The 19,646-nt window shown below is 34.4% G+C and overlaps 1 protein-coding gene across 8 annotated transcripts in view; it reads right to left on the bottom strand.

Annotated features, from left to right (window-relative positions):
- NRXN1 (neurexin 1) overlaps positions 1-19,646 on the bottom strand; it is a 1,065,318-nt gene that overhangs the window by 151,457 nt on the left and 894,215 nt on the right. For all 8 annotated transcript variants that reach the window (XM_054575454.1, XM_054575455.1, XM_054575456.1 and 5 more), the window contains one exon: positions 14,478-14,649. In XM_054575454.1, the coding sequence (XP_054431429.1) occupies positions 14,478-14,649 (172 nt within the window). The remainder of the gene's footprint in view (positions 1-14,477; positions 14,650-19,646) is intronic.

The following is a 19,646-nucleotide window of genomic DNA, read 5'->3' as shown; positions in this document are numbered from 1 at the left end:
CTTAATCTTTAATCATAGCATATGTTTGAAGTTTGGTCATTTGATGTGTGGTCTGTATTTTCTTATTGCAATTTTAGCATTTAAGTTGAACTTGGCTCTCATTTCTGCATCTGGATAAAGAATTACCAGAATAAAAAAAAGAAAAAAAGAACCAGCAGTGGGATACGGGGTCATCACATGCACCTGCAAATCCCAAGGGACCCTTTAACGGTCCTCAGAGATCTAAACAGCAGAAGCAATAACTGTTGCTATCAGGAACTCAGCACAACAAAGGTTTAGTTATCCTGCAATCTGTGGAGACCAAGAAGAAAATTTTCTAATTTCTTTCTTAGAAGAAATAAGAATAAATAGTGTGGGCAGCATTCTGAATACTTCAGAACATTAGAGTGAGCTTTGGGATGTGTGACTTTAGCAAGTAACCTTACCTCTCTATGGTTGATTACTCATCTACCCAAAGAAGATATTAAAAGCCGCCTTTTAAGATTTGATGAGTGTTAATGAGAAAATGTACATGAAACAGCTACCACAGTTCCCAGTATGTAGTGCCCAGCACAGAGTGCCTGCCTAACACTCTGTCATTAATACCAGATCCTACAAATTGGGGATATAAATGGGTTCTGGGAATGTCGAAGATCTCAGGTGAATTTTGGTACTTCTTCACTCAATGCTCATGCAACATCAGCTTCTTTACTGAATCAGTTCCAGTGGATTTAACCTTCTATTTGAACTCCACTTCCATAAAGCATAGGCCTCATCTAATTATCCCCAGGTCTGTTTCCTACTGTGATTGTGGCCATCCTGCTTTTCTTTTCAGCAAAGCAAACCTTTGCACTTAGAAAAGCTTCATTCTGTTTATTTCTTCTCTAACTAGAAAGTACAGTCTCATCCAAATCCTCTGCCAAACTGAGTAATATAAATAATGAACGAGGGAACTGATGACTACATAGACTTTTAAAATGCTCTGGCAAAGGTGACCCTGAAAAACTGTTATGGTATGTTATCAATTAGTTGACACTACCTAGAAAAATAAAGCTAAATGTTCCTCTATTTCATCCAGTTTTGTTTCTCATAAATCCAGCTAAAGTAGCTAATTGGAAATGCATATTGCAATATCTAGCCAGACATAAGTTGGATATATTTTTTCCAGATTTTCAGTAGAAATTTTAAATATTTGGGCCAGCAGTATAAATAATATAGCCAAGGTGAAGAATTACTTTAATAATAACATGAAAAAATTTAGTCTCAAATTTCCAGGTTGGGGGTTGTGGGAACCTCTCATGCTTTTAATGCATTCAAATTCATAAGGCTAAAAACAAAACAGACTTTAAAATGTTTTAAGTGAAAGTCTTTGAGGACTATTCAACCCAGGAGCCTAAATTTGACACAAAATATTCACCATCGTAATTTAGAATTTAATATATGGCCTGTTTAAAGGTGTCGATATCTCAAAAGGTTTCCACATTTATTATGTCATTCTGTCTTAAGACTAAAATATTAAATTAGGTTGCACCTTTGAATTGTTACAGAAACTAGGTTTGTAGTCCTTAAAAATCAGTGTACTTTTCTAATAACCATGTGAACATGTTAATATATATAATTTATTAAAATTATACCTAACATCAAGTTTACAAAAACAATGTTTTATTGTTTAATATTTTTCTGGAATAATGTCCTATATAATTGAATAAAAGATATTTTTAGATAAAAATAATTTAAATTTTTTAATTTAAAAATATTAACTTACAGAAGTTTATAAAAGATGATAATGAGAGTTCCACATGCCTTTCATCCATCTTCCCCCACTGTTAACATCTTAAATAATTATTAGAAATCATCAAAACCAAAAATTAACATTGGTACTATACTATTAACTACAGTACAGGCTTTATTATATTTTTCCAGTTTTAACTAATATCCCCTTTCCCTTGCAGGATCTAATACAGATCCCCACACTGTATTTTTCATGATTACATTGAGGTCATGCGTTTTTGTGGAGAATGCCAAGAATATAAAAGAAATGAGGTGCCTTTTTCAGTGCATCATATCAGCAGGTGCATGAAGTCAATATTTCTTATTACTGGTGATGTTTAACTTGATCACTTAGTTAAGGTGGTCTGCTGAGTTTCTCTGCAGAAAGTTTAAATTTTCACCTTGGTGGAGATACTTTTAGATTACATAAATTACTTGTCTCAACTCAAATTTCTACCCACTAATTTTAGCATACCTAGTGCTTTCAAAAATTATTACTTTGAAGTTCAAATGCTGAATGTCTACTTCTGTCATCCTTCCACATTTGTTCATTCAAATTCTTTTGTAAGAAAGAACTGTCCCTAGTCCTTCACATGTCTATCATCCACATATGTATCCAATTATTTATTAAAATACTATGTACTCATTGATGTTTATTTTACTATTTGGGTTATAATCCAGTGCTATCTCTACGTATTTTGTTGCTCATGTTGCTCTAGTCCTGGCCAGCAGGACCTCTTTCAGTTCAGTTCCTGTGCCCTTCTGTCATGTCTTTATATCAGGGTCAATAAATGATGCTCTGTAAGTCAAATGTGTCCCTCTACCTACTTTTATAAATAAAGATTTATGGAAACACAGCCACGCCCATTTATTTACTTATTCTCTATTGCTGCTTTGTATCTATAATGGTAGAGTTGAGTAACTGTGACAGAGAGCATGTTGCCACAAAGCTGAAAATATTTATTATCTGGCCTTTTATACTAAAGGTTTATCAACACTTGCCCTTGATAATTTGTTTTTAATTATGAACTTTGGATAGTGTTCAAATGTATTTGCTTGTCATATTTAAGATAGATCACAATGCAGAAACTTGAATATATATTTTCTGTCCAAAAAACATCCAGCCATGTAACATGCAAAATAGAAAAATGTATTGAAGAAGATATAAGAAACATTGTATGTAGAACAATGACACCTCAGCCCCTTCAAAGTAGGCACCTTGGGACCTCACTCAGTTCTCCCAGCATCTCTCCCACTGTTCAAAGTGCTCCACAGAATTCTTTGTTGGAATCGCTATCAGCTGTCCTGTCATATTTTCCTGAATCTCATTGAGGGTCTGAAAGCTCTTCCCTTTCAAAGCTGATTTTAGTTTGGGAAAAGCCAGAAGTCACATGGCACCAAATATGGACTGTAGGACAGCTGACTCACCTGGGTGATTTGATGTTTCGCCAAAAATCTCTGATACATGTGATACATGAATGAGTGCATTGTCGTGATGAAGCTGCCAATCATCCGTCGCCCATAGCTAAGGTCATTCTCATCATATCATATCACTTCTAATGAAAAACATTAAGGGAGTACTCCTTATTAATTGTTTGGCCTGGAGGGACGTACTCATGATGGACACCTTCCTAATCAAAAAACACAGTTGACATGGTCTTGATCTTGCTGTGACTTTGCCAAGCCTTCTTTGGGCATGGAGAACCAAGGGACTTCCATTGGGTCGACTGGGCCTTCATTTCTGGATCATAGCCATAGAACCATGATTCAGCTTCAGTTATGACCTTCTTGGGGAAATCTGGTTAATTGGTAGTGGTTTGAATCTAGTCATTAGCAACTGCAGTATGATGTTCCTTTTGCTCTGGTAGCAGAAGCCGCAAAATGAATTTTGCCACAACACATTTCATGCCAAGATCCTGCATCAAAATCTTCGACACAGTAGTTTTTGAATTCCCAGATGAGCTTCTAGTTCTTGCACTGTCAGTCGCTGAGTTTTGTTGATTGCAGCCTGTATAGATTCAATATTGTCAAGTGTTCTGCTTGTTGCAGGCCTTCTAGAACATTGATCACAGATTCTTGACCATCTTTGAAGTGTTTGTGCCACACCTTTATTTGTGCTGCACTCATTGCATCATCCATGAAAACCTTCTGAATCATCTCAATAGTATTCGTGGAGGAATGTTCAAGCTTAACACAAGATTTGTTGCTCTACTTGTTCAGTCATTTTGAATGTGATGGCCAACAGTACACGTGCTCACCCAGGGGTGTCTACCACCCCCCTGACTAGTACAGTGTAGTGGTCATTGTACGCACATACACATTCTAGCCTACTCTCCTTAGCAGTCAGGTTACATTGATTTCACACAAACCATTCTCAGTATATTAACAATTAGTTATAACATTTTTGATATTAAAGATTTCTTTTCTGTATAAAGGAAGAAATGGATTGTCAGTACTCATCTGTATGAGTTAAGTACATATATAAGAGAATAAACTATAAATATTAAGAAAATAATAAAAAGAAGGCAAAAAATTATCTAGTAAGGGGACAGAGAATGTGTCCTTCTCCATAAGTTCTAAAGGTTCCTCTCTACATGCAAATAACTTATTAAATTGTGCTTATAATAATGAAAGTAATCGTTTTTAATGATATCAAATTATTAGTCATTTTTGTCTTGAAGATATTAGATACTGTTATTATGCTATCAAATTTCACAATATTTGGATGATTTACCAATAGGTTATTCAAATGATACCCTCAAACCATAAATTTTGGTTTTAAGGATATATATTATGCAATGCACCAGTGCTTAAATTATATCAAGTATAGTGTCAGTGCTCAAAATACATTTGTTTATTGGAAGTATAATGACATAATTATAATCATATTTGAGAGAACAATTGTCCTAAATTGGAAGGATAAAAGTTGGACTTATTCTGTTAAAGAAAAAGAATTTTACCTGAGCTAGCATAGGCTCTATCTGGACAGTTGCACTAGTGATTAGAAGATTATTTTTATTAGAAAGTAAATGAAGATCATCTTTTTACATTGGAAGCATGCCTCATTTGGATAAGAGGAGGTTCCTTGTCATAAGTTCATTAAATAGACTTTTTGTCTCTAAAGTCTCAGCATCCTTGGCCCTGGCTGGGTAGCTCAGTTGGTTAAAGCCTCTTCCTCTTCCTGATACACCAAGGTTGCAGGTTTGATACCAGGTCAGGACACATATAAGAATCAGCCAATGAATGCATAAATAAGTGATAAAACAAATTGATGTCTCTGTCTGTCTGTCTCTCTCTTCCCTTCCTCTTTCTCTCTCTCTTTCTTTCTCTAAAATATCAACAAACAAAAAATTAAATAAGTAAAATCTCAACATCCTCTAGATCAGGGATTCTGAATCTTCAGTAAATTGGCCATAAGAACGTTGAGGCACAGCTGCTAAAAAAGTTATATACATACATTTCAGTATACATGCAGATATATATGTATTTTTCTAAAGATAAGACGTCTTTCACATTCTTAGAGAGACAAAGATTCAAAGGAAGTTAAGAAAATTTAATTAGTGTCTAAAACTCACAATAGTTACATTATTTTTATAGTTTATATAGGGCTTCAACATAAGTTTGTGAAATTTCAATCCTTTTGCTATTCTGCTATTTCTTGAACACAGTCATTAATCACTAAAAGTGTCATTTAGTGCCAGCTTATACCTGAGTTTACAAAATAGGAAAAGGTAAACAATGGACAGAAGAAAATAGTATGAAAAGTATGAGCCTTGTTCAGACTTTCAAATGCCAACATTAAAAGCTAGGAGGTTTTCCTTTCATAGCAGAATTTTTAAAATTGCTTAATCAGCCCTGGCTGGTGTGGCTCCGTGGATTGAGCACTGGCTTGTGAGTGAAAGGTTCACTGGTTTTATTCCCAGTCAAGGCACATGCCTGAGTTGCAGGCCAGGACCCCAGGGTTGGTGTATGAGAAGCAACCACACATTGGTGTTTCTCTCTTCCCCTTCCCCTCCTCTCTCTCCAAAAATAAACCAATAAAATCTTTTTAAAAATAAAATAAAATTGCTTAATAATATACAAAAATACTAGTTGTTACCTGTATTGCCATAAAATATATATAAGTTTTCCTGGGAAATGTAATAAAAATCTCTTGAGAAAATAAGGGGTACAGTGTTTGAGAAAATATTAAGGAAGTCTCATCTTCGAGTTGAGGACATGACTTATCTTCCATCAAACTCAAATATTATAAATTACATGATAAAATATATGTACTCTTGGATAATAATTAAACTATAAAAGCATTGTTACAAAACTATAAGCCCATCAAAACCAGCTAAACACTTGCAAAAGCCATGGGAAGTTTCCTGAAAGCATAACATCTTTTAAAATATAAGCTCTCTGACTTTTAATCTTTAGTTATTTCTTAAAATCCTTTCTACCTCACCTACTAAATACTATAAATTTGGCATTTGTAGTGGCAACTGATTTTTTTGTATCTTAGGGGACTAATTAATTGTTTGTAAAGTGTAGATAGATTAATTAACCTGATTATCAAAATATTTGAAGAAAAGTCTTGGAAGCCAATTAGTCAATATATTTGACTGTTCTTACTTAAAATTATGATAGTACTATTCTCTGTTTAAAATGAATATTTTTAAGGAGTGGTATCAATATATTCCTTTATTATAATAAGAATTTAAGTCACAAACAAGTTGTACATTGGAAACAATAATAGAAAACTAAAATATAAAGGCAAGGAATCTTCTGGAAATCATGAAGAAGGATGCTATTTGTATATGGCAGGAAATATAATAGCAAAATACCTCAAAGATAGTGAATCAACATATATTTCTTAATTTAATTTGTTTTGTTGGTTTCTAAGTGATAGAATCTTAGACATGTCATAGTAAAAAAAGAGCCAATGAATACTGGTAAAAAAAAAACTCAACATTTTCTTTCAATTTCAGTATCAAAGGAGAAAAAAACTTAAACTTGTTCATAAATTATATTTTTGAAATAAAACAAATTTTTTATTTAAGTGTTTCAAAATTCATTTAATTGAGTCTTTCTGTGGGCTTTTTAATTAAGTTTAGCTTCCAATACATAGGGAACCCATAAGCTGACCTCTTACTTTATTGGGTTATAGGTTTCTGAGGGAGTTATGGACACCCCATTCAGTTGACTTGGTTGCAAACTAGATTGACTTAAGTGAGAAGCAAAATGCAGTGGGAGAAATAGGAACATAAGAACTTTGACTTACAAGTCTCCATACCATTTACAATGGTATCTAAATGATAGATACCGAACACATATCTAAAGAAACTAATTTTTAAAATTATTTCTGTTATCAGCAATATCCATTTAATAGCACAGGCATTTTTAGGGTAAAGAACGTGCATGTTATGAAAATGGAAAGAAATAGCCTGCTAGGGTTGATTTTGAGGTATTAGATTTATCTTATATATAATTATTAATTTGTCCTTGTAAGAATCTGGCTTAAATGGTATAGGGTAGAATATTGATGGGAAGCAGGTATTTTAGCCCCCAGCACAAAATAACTCTATGGAAGTCACCGATAGGTCTTATTGACAGGATTCCTGGAATGGAACATTGAAAACATTCCCATGGATATATAACAGGAATGAAACAAAAAAGGCAACTTACATTCAATCTATAAGACTTTGATTTAAGGAACAGACCCTTCAGACTTGTTGATGTAATTTCCTTTCCTTTTGTTGTATTGTGAATAATCTTTTGAAAAACGTATCATCTCTATTTCTAGCCTGTGTAATCTAAGAGATTCCAAAGCCACCAAACCATCAGAACAGTGCTCTCTCTCTCACTCTCTCTCTAGGAAATTAAAATTCCTAGTGTGGTTGCCTTACAGTAATGGTAAGAATTCTTTGATATTAAGAATTAAAAATCCAGGTCATTTAAAATACATAAGAACAAATGAGAAGTCTGAGGATATATCATTTCTTTCCATCTCCTTGGATACAATTTCTCCAAAGCTAAGCACTTGGGCAGATGTATTTAATATACTACTCAATAAAAAGTTCATTATGTTTCATCATTAAGAAAGGCCCCCAAAGTCCCAGAAAAACTGAACACCATGAAAGAAGATAATTAACAATAACACTGTCAGAGTTATAGCCACTAATTGTATATAATGTAGTAAAAGTTTTCGAGCCTTTGGATTTCTCACAGTATGTAAGCTTTACTTTGGAAAATTTGGATTAGTAAACATTTAACTATGTCAAAGAGAAGCAGAATATTTATGTATTCAACCATTAACACATATATTTTGGCTAAAACCACTAGCAAAAGATGTTTTAAAATAGAATTTGAATGTGGAAACTGGATTTAGTCATCAATTATTTATTAAGTACCCTACAATGTGCCAAATACTGGTTATCATATCTACTGTTGGGCTCTACCAAAACTTGGTAATTTAGTTTTTTATTTAAAAAAAAAACAGATTCATATTTCCTGTGAGGTTTACTAGTTTCTACAAGAGAGGATTTTTTTCAATGTCTCACCTTTGTAGGAGGAAAACAAAATTCAGTCAAACATTTCCCATATCTATACATTTAACCAAGACATAAGAAAAGTCTTCTACTCAGATATAGTTTTTCTCCCAGTAATTCTAAGAATTTTAATAACTGAATCCTCTAATGACTCACTCCTGTTCTGGCTACAGAAGTCAACTAAGTTTCATGTGATGTCACTGAGAAATAAGTATACATGAATAAATACGTAACACTGGAAACAGTGCCAAAGTGAAGGTTGAGTTTTGCAGAAACAATAAAATAGTAATGATTCATAATGGTTTACTTAGTCTGCAAATATTTTTATATATATTTAGTGTTTTTAAAAATTTTTTATTGTTATTCCATTCCAGTTGTCCCAATTTTTCACCCTTTCCCCTCCTCTGCCCATGCCTACTCCTTCTCCCACAGTCAATTCTCATACTGCTGTCCATGTCCATGGGTGGATCATTTATACATGTTCCTTGACTAGTCCCTTCCTTTTCTTTCCACCATTATCTCCCTCCCTCCACCCCTCTGGTCCCTGTCAGTCTGTTCCTTGTTTCCATGCCTGTGGTTCTATTTTGTTCATTAGCTTATTTTGTTCATAGATTCCTCTTATAGGTGAGATCATACGGTATTTGTCTGTCATTGACAGTCAGTGAAATTCAGCTGGTAAGCCAGTCAGCAAATAAAATTTTTAACAAGAGGTCAAAACACAATCAGTGCCATCCTGGTTGAGTAGCTCAGCTGGTTAAAGCATTGACCCAATACACCAAGGTTGAGGGTTGATCACTGGTCAGGGCACATACAAGAATCAATCAATGAATGCATAAATAAGTGTCAAACAACAAATTGATCTCTTGCTTGCTGTCTCTCAAATCAGTAAAAAAATTTTTTAAAAAATCAGTGCCTACTAAGAAGTAGTATTGATTTGAAAATTTAAAAATAACAAATGTATGGTTTTTTATAAGAAACTTCTCTTTATTCTATGTGCTATTATGTTTAATATTCCTTAGATATTTCCATATATATCTGTGTCTGTGTGGGTCAGCAGTGGTAGGCTGTGACATGGACTAAAATACTCAGCTATGACCAGTCATGTAAGGCATAACATTTAGTTATAAAAACTATACTTGGCTATGTTGAAGACTACATATAGTGATCTCTCTTCATTTTGGTTTCTGTCTCCCAGACAAAATAAAGTAAGGTGCACAGAGACAGAAGACAAGAGTCCCCAACTAGCAGAGTGATCTTGATCAAATCAATCAGCCCCTTCAAAATTCCATTTTATTTTTTTGAAAAATGAAGGAGCTGAAATAGAAGATTTTTGAAGCTCCTTGCCTTTTTCAAATGCTATGATTATAAATTAGGTAGATTTGTCTCAATTACATCATACAGGGTAAAAAAACAGGTTAAAAATAAATAAAATTACCAAAATCATCAAACCAGCTGACACACTTAGTACCAAATAGGAAACTCTAAATAACAGAAGGGCTCGAGTTGATAGTCAATAAATCTATTGATGACTAGAACTAAAAATAAATCAATTAATATAAACTAAGTATAAGAATTTACATGACAATCATCAATATGACCTTCCTCAGCCCTGAAATATTTTGCCAGACTTTCAAGAGGAAAACAAAGATTTAGATAGGATACCCCTAAGATCTTTGACACAAATCAAATAATCATGCAAAAAGTATTTATAGCATCTCTGTGGAATCTCTTCTTAGGCTATTCTTCTGTTTCTTTCAAATCTTTATATACATATTGGGATGTATTTTGTTATACCAATCCAGACTATCGTTTTCTCCTTTCCTTATACTCTAGTAATAGTTAGACTCTGTACTCCTAATTCTTAAGTTAACACAGCTTATTTACACTGACATGTTTGCTAAATCCTTCTTGTCTCACAGACTAAACTTTCAGCAAGCAAAAACCATGTCCTTAACCCCTCTATTTATTCTTACTGCAGATTTCCATTTCATTGATTACCTTGCAGTTTGGTGACAACCTGCAGCATTTGATCATTGAATGATTGATGGTTAAAAAAAGAAAAAGAGATAGAAACTAAAAAGTGGGACTGACTCCCTTTTTATTTAGTTCACCAGATCTTATAATGTATTCTGCATTAATTCTCTTTATTTTCTCACACTGTATTTTAAGCCTTATTTTTTGACAACTTTCTAAATTATTTTCTGTCTCTATTTCTTCCTACTACTCCCATTAAAATGAATGCATGCCCTCCTCGAAGTAAAACTCTAGCCTTTCAAAATCTCAGTCAAGTTTCTAGACTACGCAAACCACAATGACCTCTTCTTCCTTACAACATATTTTTTCTTCTATTGTATGTCTCAGTAAAAAACTAGTCAAATATGATATGATAACATTTTCTCCCATATGTATTTTGAATCTTGAACATTTTTTACTTAGCTCTTTAACCAAATGGTAAGCCTAGCATGTTCCTTTAATACAGCACACATCCTTTAAATATTTGTTGGTTTGGTAAGTTAGCTTGACAGAAAAAAAAATGAATATTTGACCTTGTATTGAATATATAGTATAAAGGACATCTCTTTTGGCATACTGTAGTAGAAAAATAAACTCAAAGGTTTATTCTCCAAGAGAACTGTGATTTATATGGAGCAATCTTTAGTCTGAGCAAATAAGATGGTGTCAGGCTTTGTGGATCAACACTATGAGAAGAGAAAGTCAATTTTTGTTGAGAGAGAAAATTTTACTCTAAAAATTTTACTGAGAAAAATATCGCCGTAATTAGGGACAAATCAGATATTAATGATGCATTATATTCTAGAGCTTTAACTGATAAGCATCAAGAAATTATTTTCTCAATGTTAAATGGTTTGCAAAATGCTATTTCTATACTTTGCTCCATGCACAGAAAATAATAGAAACTGGGTCTGATATTTAGAAAATTTAATATTTATTCTAAAATATAAATTGTTGAGTTATAGGAATATTGCATACACTCCAAAAGAGCGTATAATATGCCAGTACTAATTAGTTTCTTTATGAAAGCCTTCCAGACAATTACAGGGTAATACCACTGGTCAATGCTTTATGTGCTTTTCATTAAAGGTATAGCGTCGCTACCAGATGAATTGCTTCATATAAAAGCACTTACCACAAAGCTCTATAATGGAAGGTTAAGTGCTATATTTTGCAGTGAGGCATTTTAAAAAGAACCAAGTATAGTCTGTTGGTTCCTGCTTCTCTGATTATAGAATCTGGTGGTAAAGGCATTGGTCCAATTGTTTTTCTAATGAATAATAATAAAAAACATTTTAAATAAAAATAGTCATCCCACAGAGCAATATAAAAGAGATATACTTGACATTTCTATTGAACTCATACATAAAATCACTTTGTTCTAAAAACTTTAATCTAGATGACACGTACTTCTAAATTTGTAATCAGCCTTCATGGAGTTGCTGCCAATGAAGCTCCAAGAGAAAAGGGTGTTTGAAATTTTCATGGCTTATTTCCTACCTCAGCATCATGCTGATATGCACACAAAGCAGATGATTAATAAAATACTTGATGACAACCATGGTGGCTCCCGTGAGCTCTTTATATATTGATCATTAACTTTTTATATATGTATATATTCAAATTCCTCACAGGTGCTCTAGTTTTCTTGAGGGCAGCCTGTGTGTTGCACTTGCACGTATCCTCCAGAATAACTGCAACTTTGCTCACTCTTGATTTGTTAATATTTAAATATGTTTTTGGTAAAAGGGCACTAGGAATCTTGGAATAAATATAAAAGTTTGCATCTAAAATATCTATTCCTAAAGATTTGCTTCGTATTATGATATTAATTGCCAGCTTCTGATTTTAAAGTATATGTTATATTGTTTTTTACATTGAGCATCCATTTACTTGGTAAATAAGACATTACATGTTAAACAAATAGTAGTCTAGAAAAAATATAAAAATGTTTGTTCACTTAATTAATACTGCCTGATTTGAAAGTCTGCTATTCAAATTGGATATTAGCATGCCACAGAAAGACAGGGTCCATAAGTTTTTTAAACTATATCTAGTGCACAGTATCTGGTATGTGCACAGTTAAATGAGGATTCTGTGTAATCACATAAGCTCTAATAAAATAGTGAGGTATGGAAATTTTTAAAAGCATAAAATATTTACCCACATGCATTAATGCATTAGAAAACTAGTCTCTGATTATCTTGGGTGCTTGGGAAAATGCAAACCATACTTCCCTTTTAGATATGTATTATAAATATTAATATGATAAAGCCTCAGTATAGACATTTTAACATAGCTTAATTCAGACTTTCCCAAACTAACTTGTGAGTGGGACTTCCTCTCTCCCCCTATAGGTCATCATTAACACTCTTTAGAATGGCATTCTTAAAGATACCAGTTTGGAAAGTATGGAAAGAGGGAAAAAGTTACTAAATTAAAATAAGTTAAAAGCATAAACTGGTGAAACAAAGCCGGGCTTCAAGAGGCAACTGCCACTCTATAATAATAATAAAATTTATCATTTTCTATGTTTGGGTCTATTGCTTGCAGACAACAGCATGCCAAGGCCAGGGCCTAGACCTTATTCTACTTTATATTGATGGCGTCCACTGCCATGACTTCCTCTCAGTGAAGGGGTATTGATTCATCCGCATTTTAGGAAATTCACCAATGTACTTTTCTGTATTTTCATTGAGGCTATAGTTATCATAAAAATATATTTCTACCAGGATTTCAGTAAATGTAGTAAGGGATTATCAGGCACTATATAACACTGCGTGAAAATTTACATTATTTTCCTTCCAGATTTTTTCATTTCACCTTATTATAGATGGAACAGAAGGTATGTATTCTCATAATTATAGTGAAAATTGAGATAATTCCCCAGGATTTCAGTTCAGCAAATACTTACTGAGAGCCTACTATTTGTCAGTACTATAACAGGCAGTTATTAATGCTCTTGCTTCTAAATTTTGTCATAGAGCAGTTTGTGTTACATTTAATTCAGCAAATATTTGAAAAGCACTGTTTATAAAATAGGTTTGAAATGAGGCTTGGAGATGTAAAATTTTATAAATCGGCAAGGGTCCAAAAGGGCATTGCAGACATTGATTCCATAATTGTGAGTCAGTACTAAGGAAAATTGATCTTTGTTTAGTAACTTAGTTATTTCTTTAAATTATTTCTTCCAAGAAACAAATCTTTGTAATATAGACGTTTATAGATCCATTTTGTTAATTGCTGTTATTGTCCAAAATGAAATTTTTTTATACTCTTTATACTGTGCTATAAATTTATTGCATAAAAAAAAGTCCTATCTAATACGGGAGCAGGGAGAAATGAGACTGATGTTTTAAGTGATCCTTTTTGTACCAGAGTGCAGAGAGGACAATAACTGCAGTAAAATACCTATATACTTTTCATTCATACTTTACTTTAAAATAACATGTTATTTTAATTGAGCCACAAGTAACATGGGTTTAAATTTCTAATCTACCTGTCTTTGTTTGAATAATGCAGTGCTCACAAAGCTCATCATTTTTATTTTTTCAATGATAGCTTCACATTCATTTCTATAGACTTGAAATGAGTAACACGAATGTCAGAATCCTCATGAAACCTCATGGTTATTTGACAGTGAAAACGAACTTCATTTACTTACATGTTCTTCTAACTGCTGATTTACAGTGCTATAAATAGCCCCTTTACTATTTCTCTGTGTGTTCCATGGCCCTCTGCACCTTTCATGAGTTTCAGCTACATACGATCATCAAAAAAAAAAAAAAATCATCTGGTTCTATTTTTTTCAGGGAAAGATGTTTTAACATTCTTTCCCATAGCTTTAAATTTTAACTCCGTTACTTTTGACAAAGCCTTTCCTTTGTTCGAATGCAAGGATCCAGTAAAAAGAGCTATGACATGTTGCGCCTTTTATGTGTGCGTTTTTCTGGTTTCACTGATGTCCTAAGTTTGCAAATGATAACGTGTGCCTTCCAGTTCTTCTATAAAATGTCTTTGGTACACAGTATCAAGAACAATTTAGGACAGCAGTACATTGACACGACTCTAAAGTCTAATAAATACTTGATGGTTCCTTAGAAAACCCATAATTTGGTGAAACGAACGCAAAACATTGCTTTGTTTTCCATAAAATCTTCCCCAGATACACATTCACTGGCTTACCTGCAGGGTAGCGCTCGATCACTGGCCAGCTGTCCACCTGTAATGTGGCATTGCCACCACTCCTCGTGAAACGGACTACATGGTATTTCCCATCGTTAATGATTGCATTGGACTCTTCGATGGCGATGTCATCTGTCCCAACATTAAATTTAACTCCAATTTTCCCTTGGTGCTGGAAGGGAGGAGGGAAAGAAAGTTGTATAAAGTTGTATGGATTAGTCAACATTTACTAAGAATTACATGAAGGATATTGATTAAGAACATGATTCAGACAACAGCTGCTTCCCTTCAATTTTACTTCTGACAAACTTGTATAGTAGAAGAAAAGTTCTTGACATCCGGGTAAACCTGAAGCATCTCTTTCATGGATAATTGATATTCCAAAAGACAGACTTTCAAGGCAATTGAGCTGCCTTCTTCCCAGAGGTTGACATAGACAAGGTGCACAGCTGCCTGTGTGAAAGGATATCCCTTCATGTCCTGTAACACAGCTCCTTTAATCCACTCTTTATATTTCACAAGAAAAATTGAGGCTTGACATTTTCCCTTTTAATAGCTGGTGAAGTTAGACCAATGAAATCTATTTAGAGACAATTGACAAATTCTCACAATATAGAAAATCATTCTAAAGGATATGGGCACACAGGCAGGCATTTAGTGAGTGCAGCTTCTTGGTCATCATTCACATACATACAAATCATCTTGTGCTAAGAGCCTGAAACTTATTCCATTTATTTTATAGATGATGAAACTACGACACAGGAAGGTACAATGGCTTGTTTGAGGGTCCAAAACTTAATGGGTGGGTACTAGAATTAGAATTCAGTTCCCTCAATGTTAGTTTTTATCTAGGCTAAGATATGGCTATCTAAAAGTAACCCCCTCTCTGAATTATGCAGAGCAGTATTATAAATCATTGCTGATTACAATAAGCCAGGCAGTGAAAGACAAATACCATATGATCTCACCCATATTTGGAACCTAATCCACAAAACAAACAAGCAAGCAAAACTGAACCAGAGACATGGAAATAAAGAACAAACTGACAGTGACCACAGAGAAGAGGGGAGGGGATAACAGGGAAAAGAAGAGGAAGGATCAATTCAAAGAACATGTATAAAGGACCCATGGACAAGGCAACGTGGGTGGGTGGGGCAGCGGAGGTTAATGGGGGAAAATAGGGACAACTGGAATTGAACAACAATAAAAAAACATTTAAAACAAAAAAAAAATCATTCTAAGCACAAAATTTCTTGTTAACTTTAGAACTGAGTAATACAAAGTGGCAAAGAAAAATGTGTGTTTGTATTCTCTGTTTCTGAGAAGCATTCTCTAACAGAGCTGTCAACTTTTACCACAAGTTCAGTTGATTTTTAAAGTATGTAGATTTGGCTTTGTCCACATATATAACTTCAAACTGTCTGTAGTTCACCTTTCATCAAATCTCAGTTGAGAGGAGCTACATGGGGAAAAGGATTTTAAATGACATGTACTCCATCCATTTCTGTTGAAATTTATATTCAGAATATTGAAAACCTGACCATTTGGACCATGTCCTTTAGATCTCTTGCCAGATTCTTTCTCATCATTGAACTAAGTGGCAAGATGATGGTATCAGCTTACACTGAAAGTTACTATAAGAAAATCTTGTCTAAAACTGCCTTAATTGAATGGATGAAACTGGAGAATATTATGCTAAGTGAAATAAGCCAAGTGTTAAAAGACGAATACCATATAATTTCACCTATAAGTGGAACCTAATCAACAAAACAAACAAGTGAGCAAAACAGAACCAGGGACAAGAAAATAAAGCACAAACTGACAGTGACCAGGGGGGACAGGGGAGGGGATAACAGGAAAGAAAGGGAAGGGTTAAGTCAAGGAACATGTATAAAGGGCCCATAGACAAAGACAAGGGCGGGGGCGGGGTAAGTAAGGCAGGGGAGAGTAATGGGGGGAAAATGGGGACAAATGTAATTGAACAACAATAAAAAATAAAGAAAGAAAGAAAACTGCCTTAATTGAACAGAAGTATTTAAAGATGTTGTTTGGGGCAGTGCTCATTGTCTCTTTCGTGTACATGTCCTACAGATTTCCATTTTTCTCTTTCTTGGTTCTTGCTTCCCACAAAAGATTTTTTTCTTATAATAAATTAGTATGGTTTTTAATTTTTAAAAAATTTGATTTGTTTTAGGATTGACAGACAATATGACTTAAAATATTTCCTTTTTGTCATATTTCCTTTTAAACTAAGATTATTAGGAAACTCAGAGTCAAAGTGAGTAGGCAATTTTACTAGCTTGCTTAGACTTCTGGTACACTGTTGTCCCTGGACTTATTTTTATTTTCTACCATATTTCTCATGATTCTTACTTTAAAATATACGACATTATAAGATAAGGCATTTCAGTTTTTGTAAAATGATTCAGGTGATAAATAACAGTGAGATTCCAATAAAACTTAAAATTTACCCAAGGGCCTGTGAAGACTTTTTTTTTTTTTCCTTTTTGCACAACTTATTTGTGTGAACATTCATAATCTCCTCATTCTGGTAGACTTCCTGATTGCTCATTTTCAGTAAATTATTTAATGCAGTATATATATTCTAACACATGATATAACTTTCCAGGAAAATCAAGAACTTCATCTAAGAGGTTTGTTGCTATCTTAACAAACAGCTATATAGTGTTCTAAGTACTAATTCTAATACTAACTCTGATAGTTATCATAATAGCCCCACCAGAAAGATACTATTTTATCTCCCTTTGACAGAAAAGGAAACTGAAGCACAGAGTGATCAAGTAACTTGGCTAAGGTCACACAGAAAGAGAAAAGCTGTGATTCAAACCCAGGCAGTCTGGCTCTATGAGTTATTCTCCTAATCATTACCTAGGCTGAATTTGGGGACTATAGGCTCATCCTTACTGCATTTAGCAGATTTGGTAGCTCTCAATGTTCTCTGTCACCTGTTTTACCTTTCCTGCTAGAGCAGGAACACTGCAGGACTTTGCATTGTGCCTTGCAGATTATACCATATGCATCAATGTGTGCCTGAAGTAATTTAATAAAGGATAGTAAGCAACTAATATTTGGATGTAAGAGGATGCTAAAATAAACTATTTTTTGTCTCAGTTTCAGCTGCAATCTTGAGATAAGTCAAAAAACAGATTGCTACTTTCACTTTACAAAGCAAGGCACAAAGTTGCCCAAGCCAGATTTAAAAAGGAAAGCACTGAAAACTGCTTTTGGGACCCTAAATCTGGGACTCATTTCCAACCCTTTAAAGAGAAAGGGAAGGCCAAGAGGAAATTTCCATTTAGAAGAGGATTAATGGGGAGAACTGAGATGTGAAACAATTTGCATTTGCATGTACTTAGGTCCAAGGTGGAAGGTTACTTTTCCCTTATCTCAAGTGCAGGGGAAAAGAACTCCAATGCAACAACGGGAAGTTTGATTCTTGTCTCCTGGAATTTGGTGGCAGTGGTTGGGGTAGTCAGTAAACTGGGATTTTACTTTTGCCAGAGAAATGTCCAAGGGGGAAGATTATGACCGGACGATGATCTGATGGCAGAGCAAAGAGAGGTTTCTGCACCAGCAGCTGCTTGTGGATGAGGAGGTCGTTAAAACACGGGACGGGGCGAGCACCGCCAGCAAAGCAGGGGCTAGTTAGAGAGCCCACACAGGATCCAGGAGAGCCACTGGGGTGAGGGAAAGAGGAGCATTTACCTGCCTCAAGGAAATTGCGGGTAAAGAAATTCCGGTGATGTGGTTAAGAGCACTAAAGAACCCACGAAAAGGCCCCCTCAAGAGTGTTCCCCAGAGTCAGTTTAAAGTATAGACTAAGACCCGCTAGATGGCTACTATTGTAACAGCCAAGTAAGGTCATTTCTGCCTTTTGCCTTCCTGCTTCATCCCTGGAGGAAACAAGGGGTCGGAAGACAAATGAATGTCATGGGAACAAGAGAAGAAACAACCCTGGCCCCTCACCCAGGGCATGTGGCAGCTCCAAATCACACCACGCAGTGATGCATTTAACACTTGTAATAATGTCAATAATATAAAAAAATACTTCTCATATTGAAAAGTGCACAGATGGCATTTTTACTATTCAAGAGTGACCAAAGTAGTGCTGAAACTTTCCCTGGACTTCCCTGGGTCAGGAAGAGATATTGCATAGAACATGTTTAAATGCCTGCAGTATCCTAAGAATCAGACCTTTCAACATAGAATTGAAAAACAATAGAGTTGCCCATTGTTTTAGGATCTCGTCTATGATAGGCCTGTTTCTTATCTCAGATTGACAGAAAGAAATTCTTAGTTTCCTATCTTTTCTGATAGAAATGCTTTAATAGTTGTTTATCAGAGTTCTAATCCTTAAAGAGATTCAAGTTCTGTGAATGCAGGCGTTATAATGTTAAAGGTACAAAATGATAAAACTAAAAAAATTTCCTTTACCTTATCCCTAGTTTTTTTCTGCAATATGAAATGTAAAATGCTTTTTTAAAAATTGTTGTTCAAGTACAGTTGTTCCCATTTTCCTGCCACCACTTTCCCCTGCCCCACCTGCTTCTACCTCCCACCCTCAATCCTACCCCCCTTTGGCTTTGTCCATGGGTCCTTTATACATGTTCCTTGTTGACCCTTCCCCTTCTTTATAGTATACAGAAATCATCGGATTTCACAGGAATATCTTTCTTGCAACACAATAAAACACACTATTAAGAAACAATGAGGGATGGTAATGCTTGGAGATCTTTTGACTTTTAAATGATGTTCATCTTTCCCTGGACATGTTGACTTTGTTCTTGAACTTCTGATAGCTTTGATATCTCATAGATTCAAACTCCTAAAATAGAACTGAATGCCACCAAAGTAGGCTCAAACAGTAATGGACTCTAACCTAATTCAGACATTATCACCCAACTCCAAGTTGCTTCAGATCCTTGAAAGAGAATTTAATTACAAATGATAGCCAAAGAGTCCATTTTTCTTTGAAAACAAATACATAAAAATGCATATGAATGACAAAATATTAATATCATATTTAGGAACTAAATCTATGATTCCATTCAGAACTTATAAATATTCTCAAAACACACCCTGCCCATGTTGACAGAATAGAAAATAATTTCAATTATATAAACAATAAAACTTGTTAAACTTTCTTAC

The sequence above is a fragment of the Pteronotus mesoamericanus genome, unplaced genomic scaffold (genome assembly GCF_021234165.1).
Source record: "Pteronotus mesoamericanus isolate MK-2021 breed Mesoamerican mustached bat unplaced genomic scaffold, CSHL_Meso_final contig_291, whole genome shotgun sequence".
Classification (NCBI taxonomy): domain Eukaryota; kingdom Metazoa; phylum Chordata; class Mammalia; order Chiroptera; family Mormoopidae; genus Pteronotus; species Pteronotus mesoamericanus.
The sequence above is the reverse complement of the archived record's forward strand: the minus strand, read 5'-3'. Positions and strand labels throughout refer to the sequence as shown.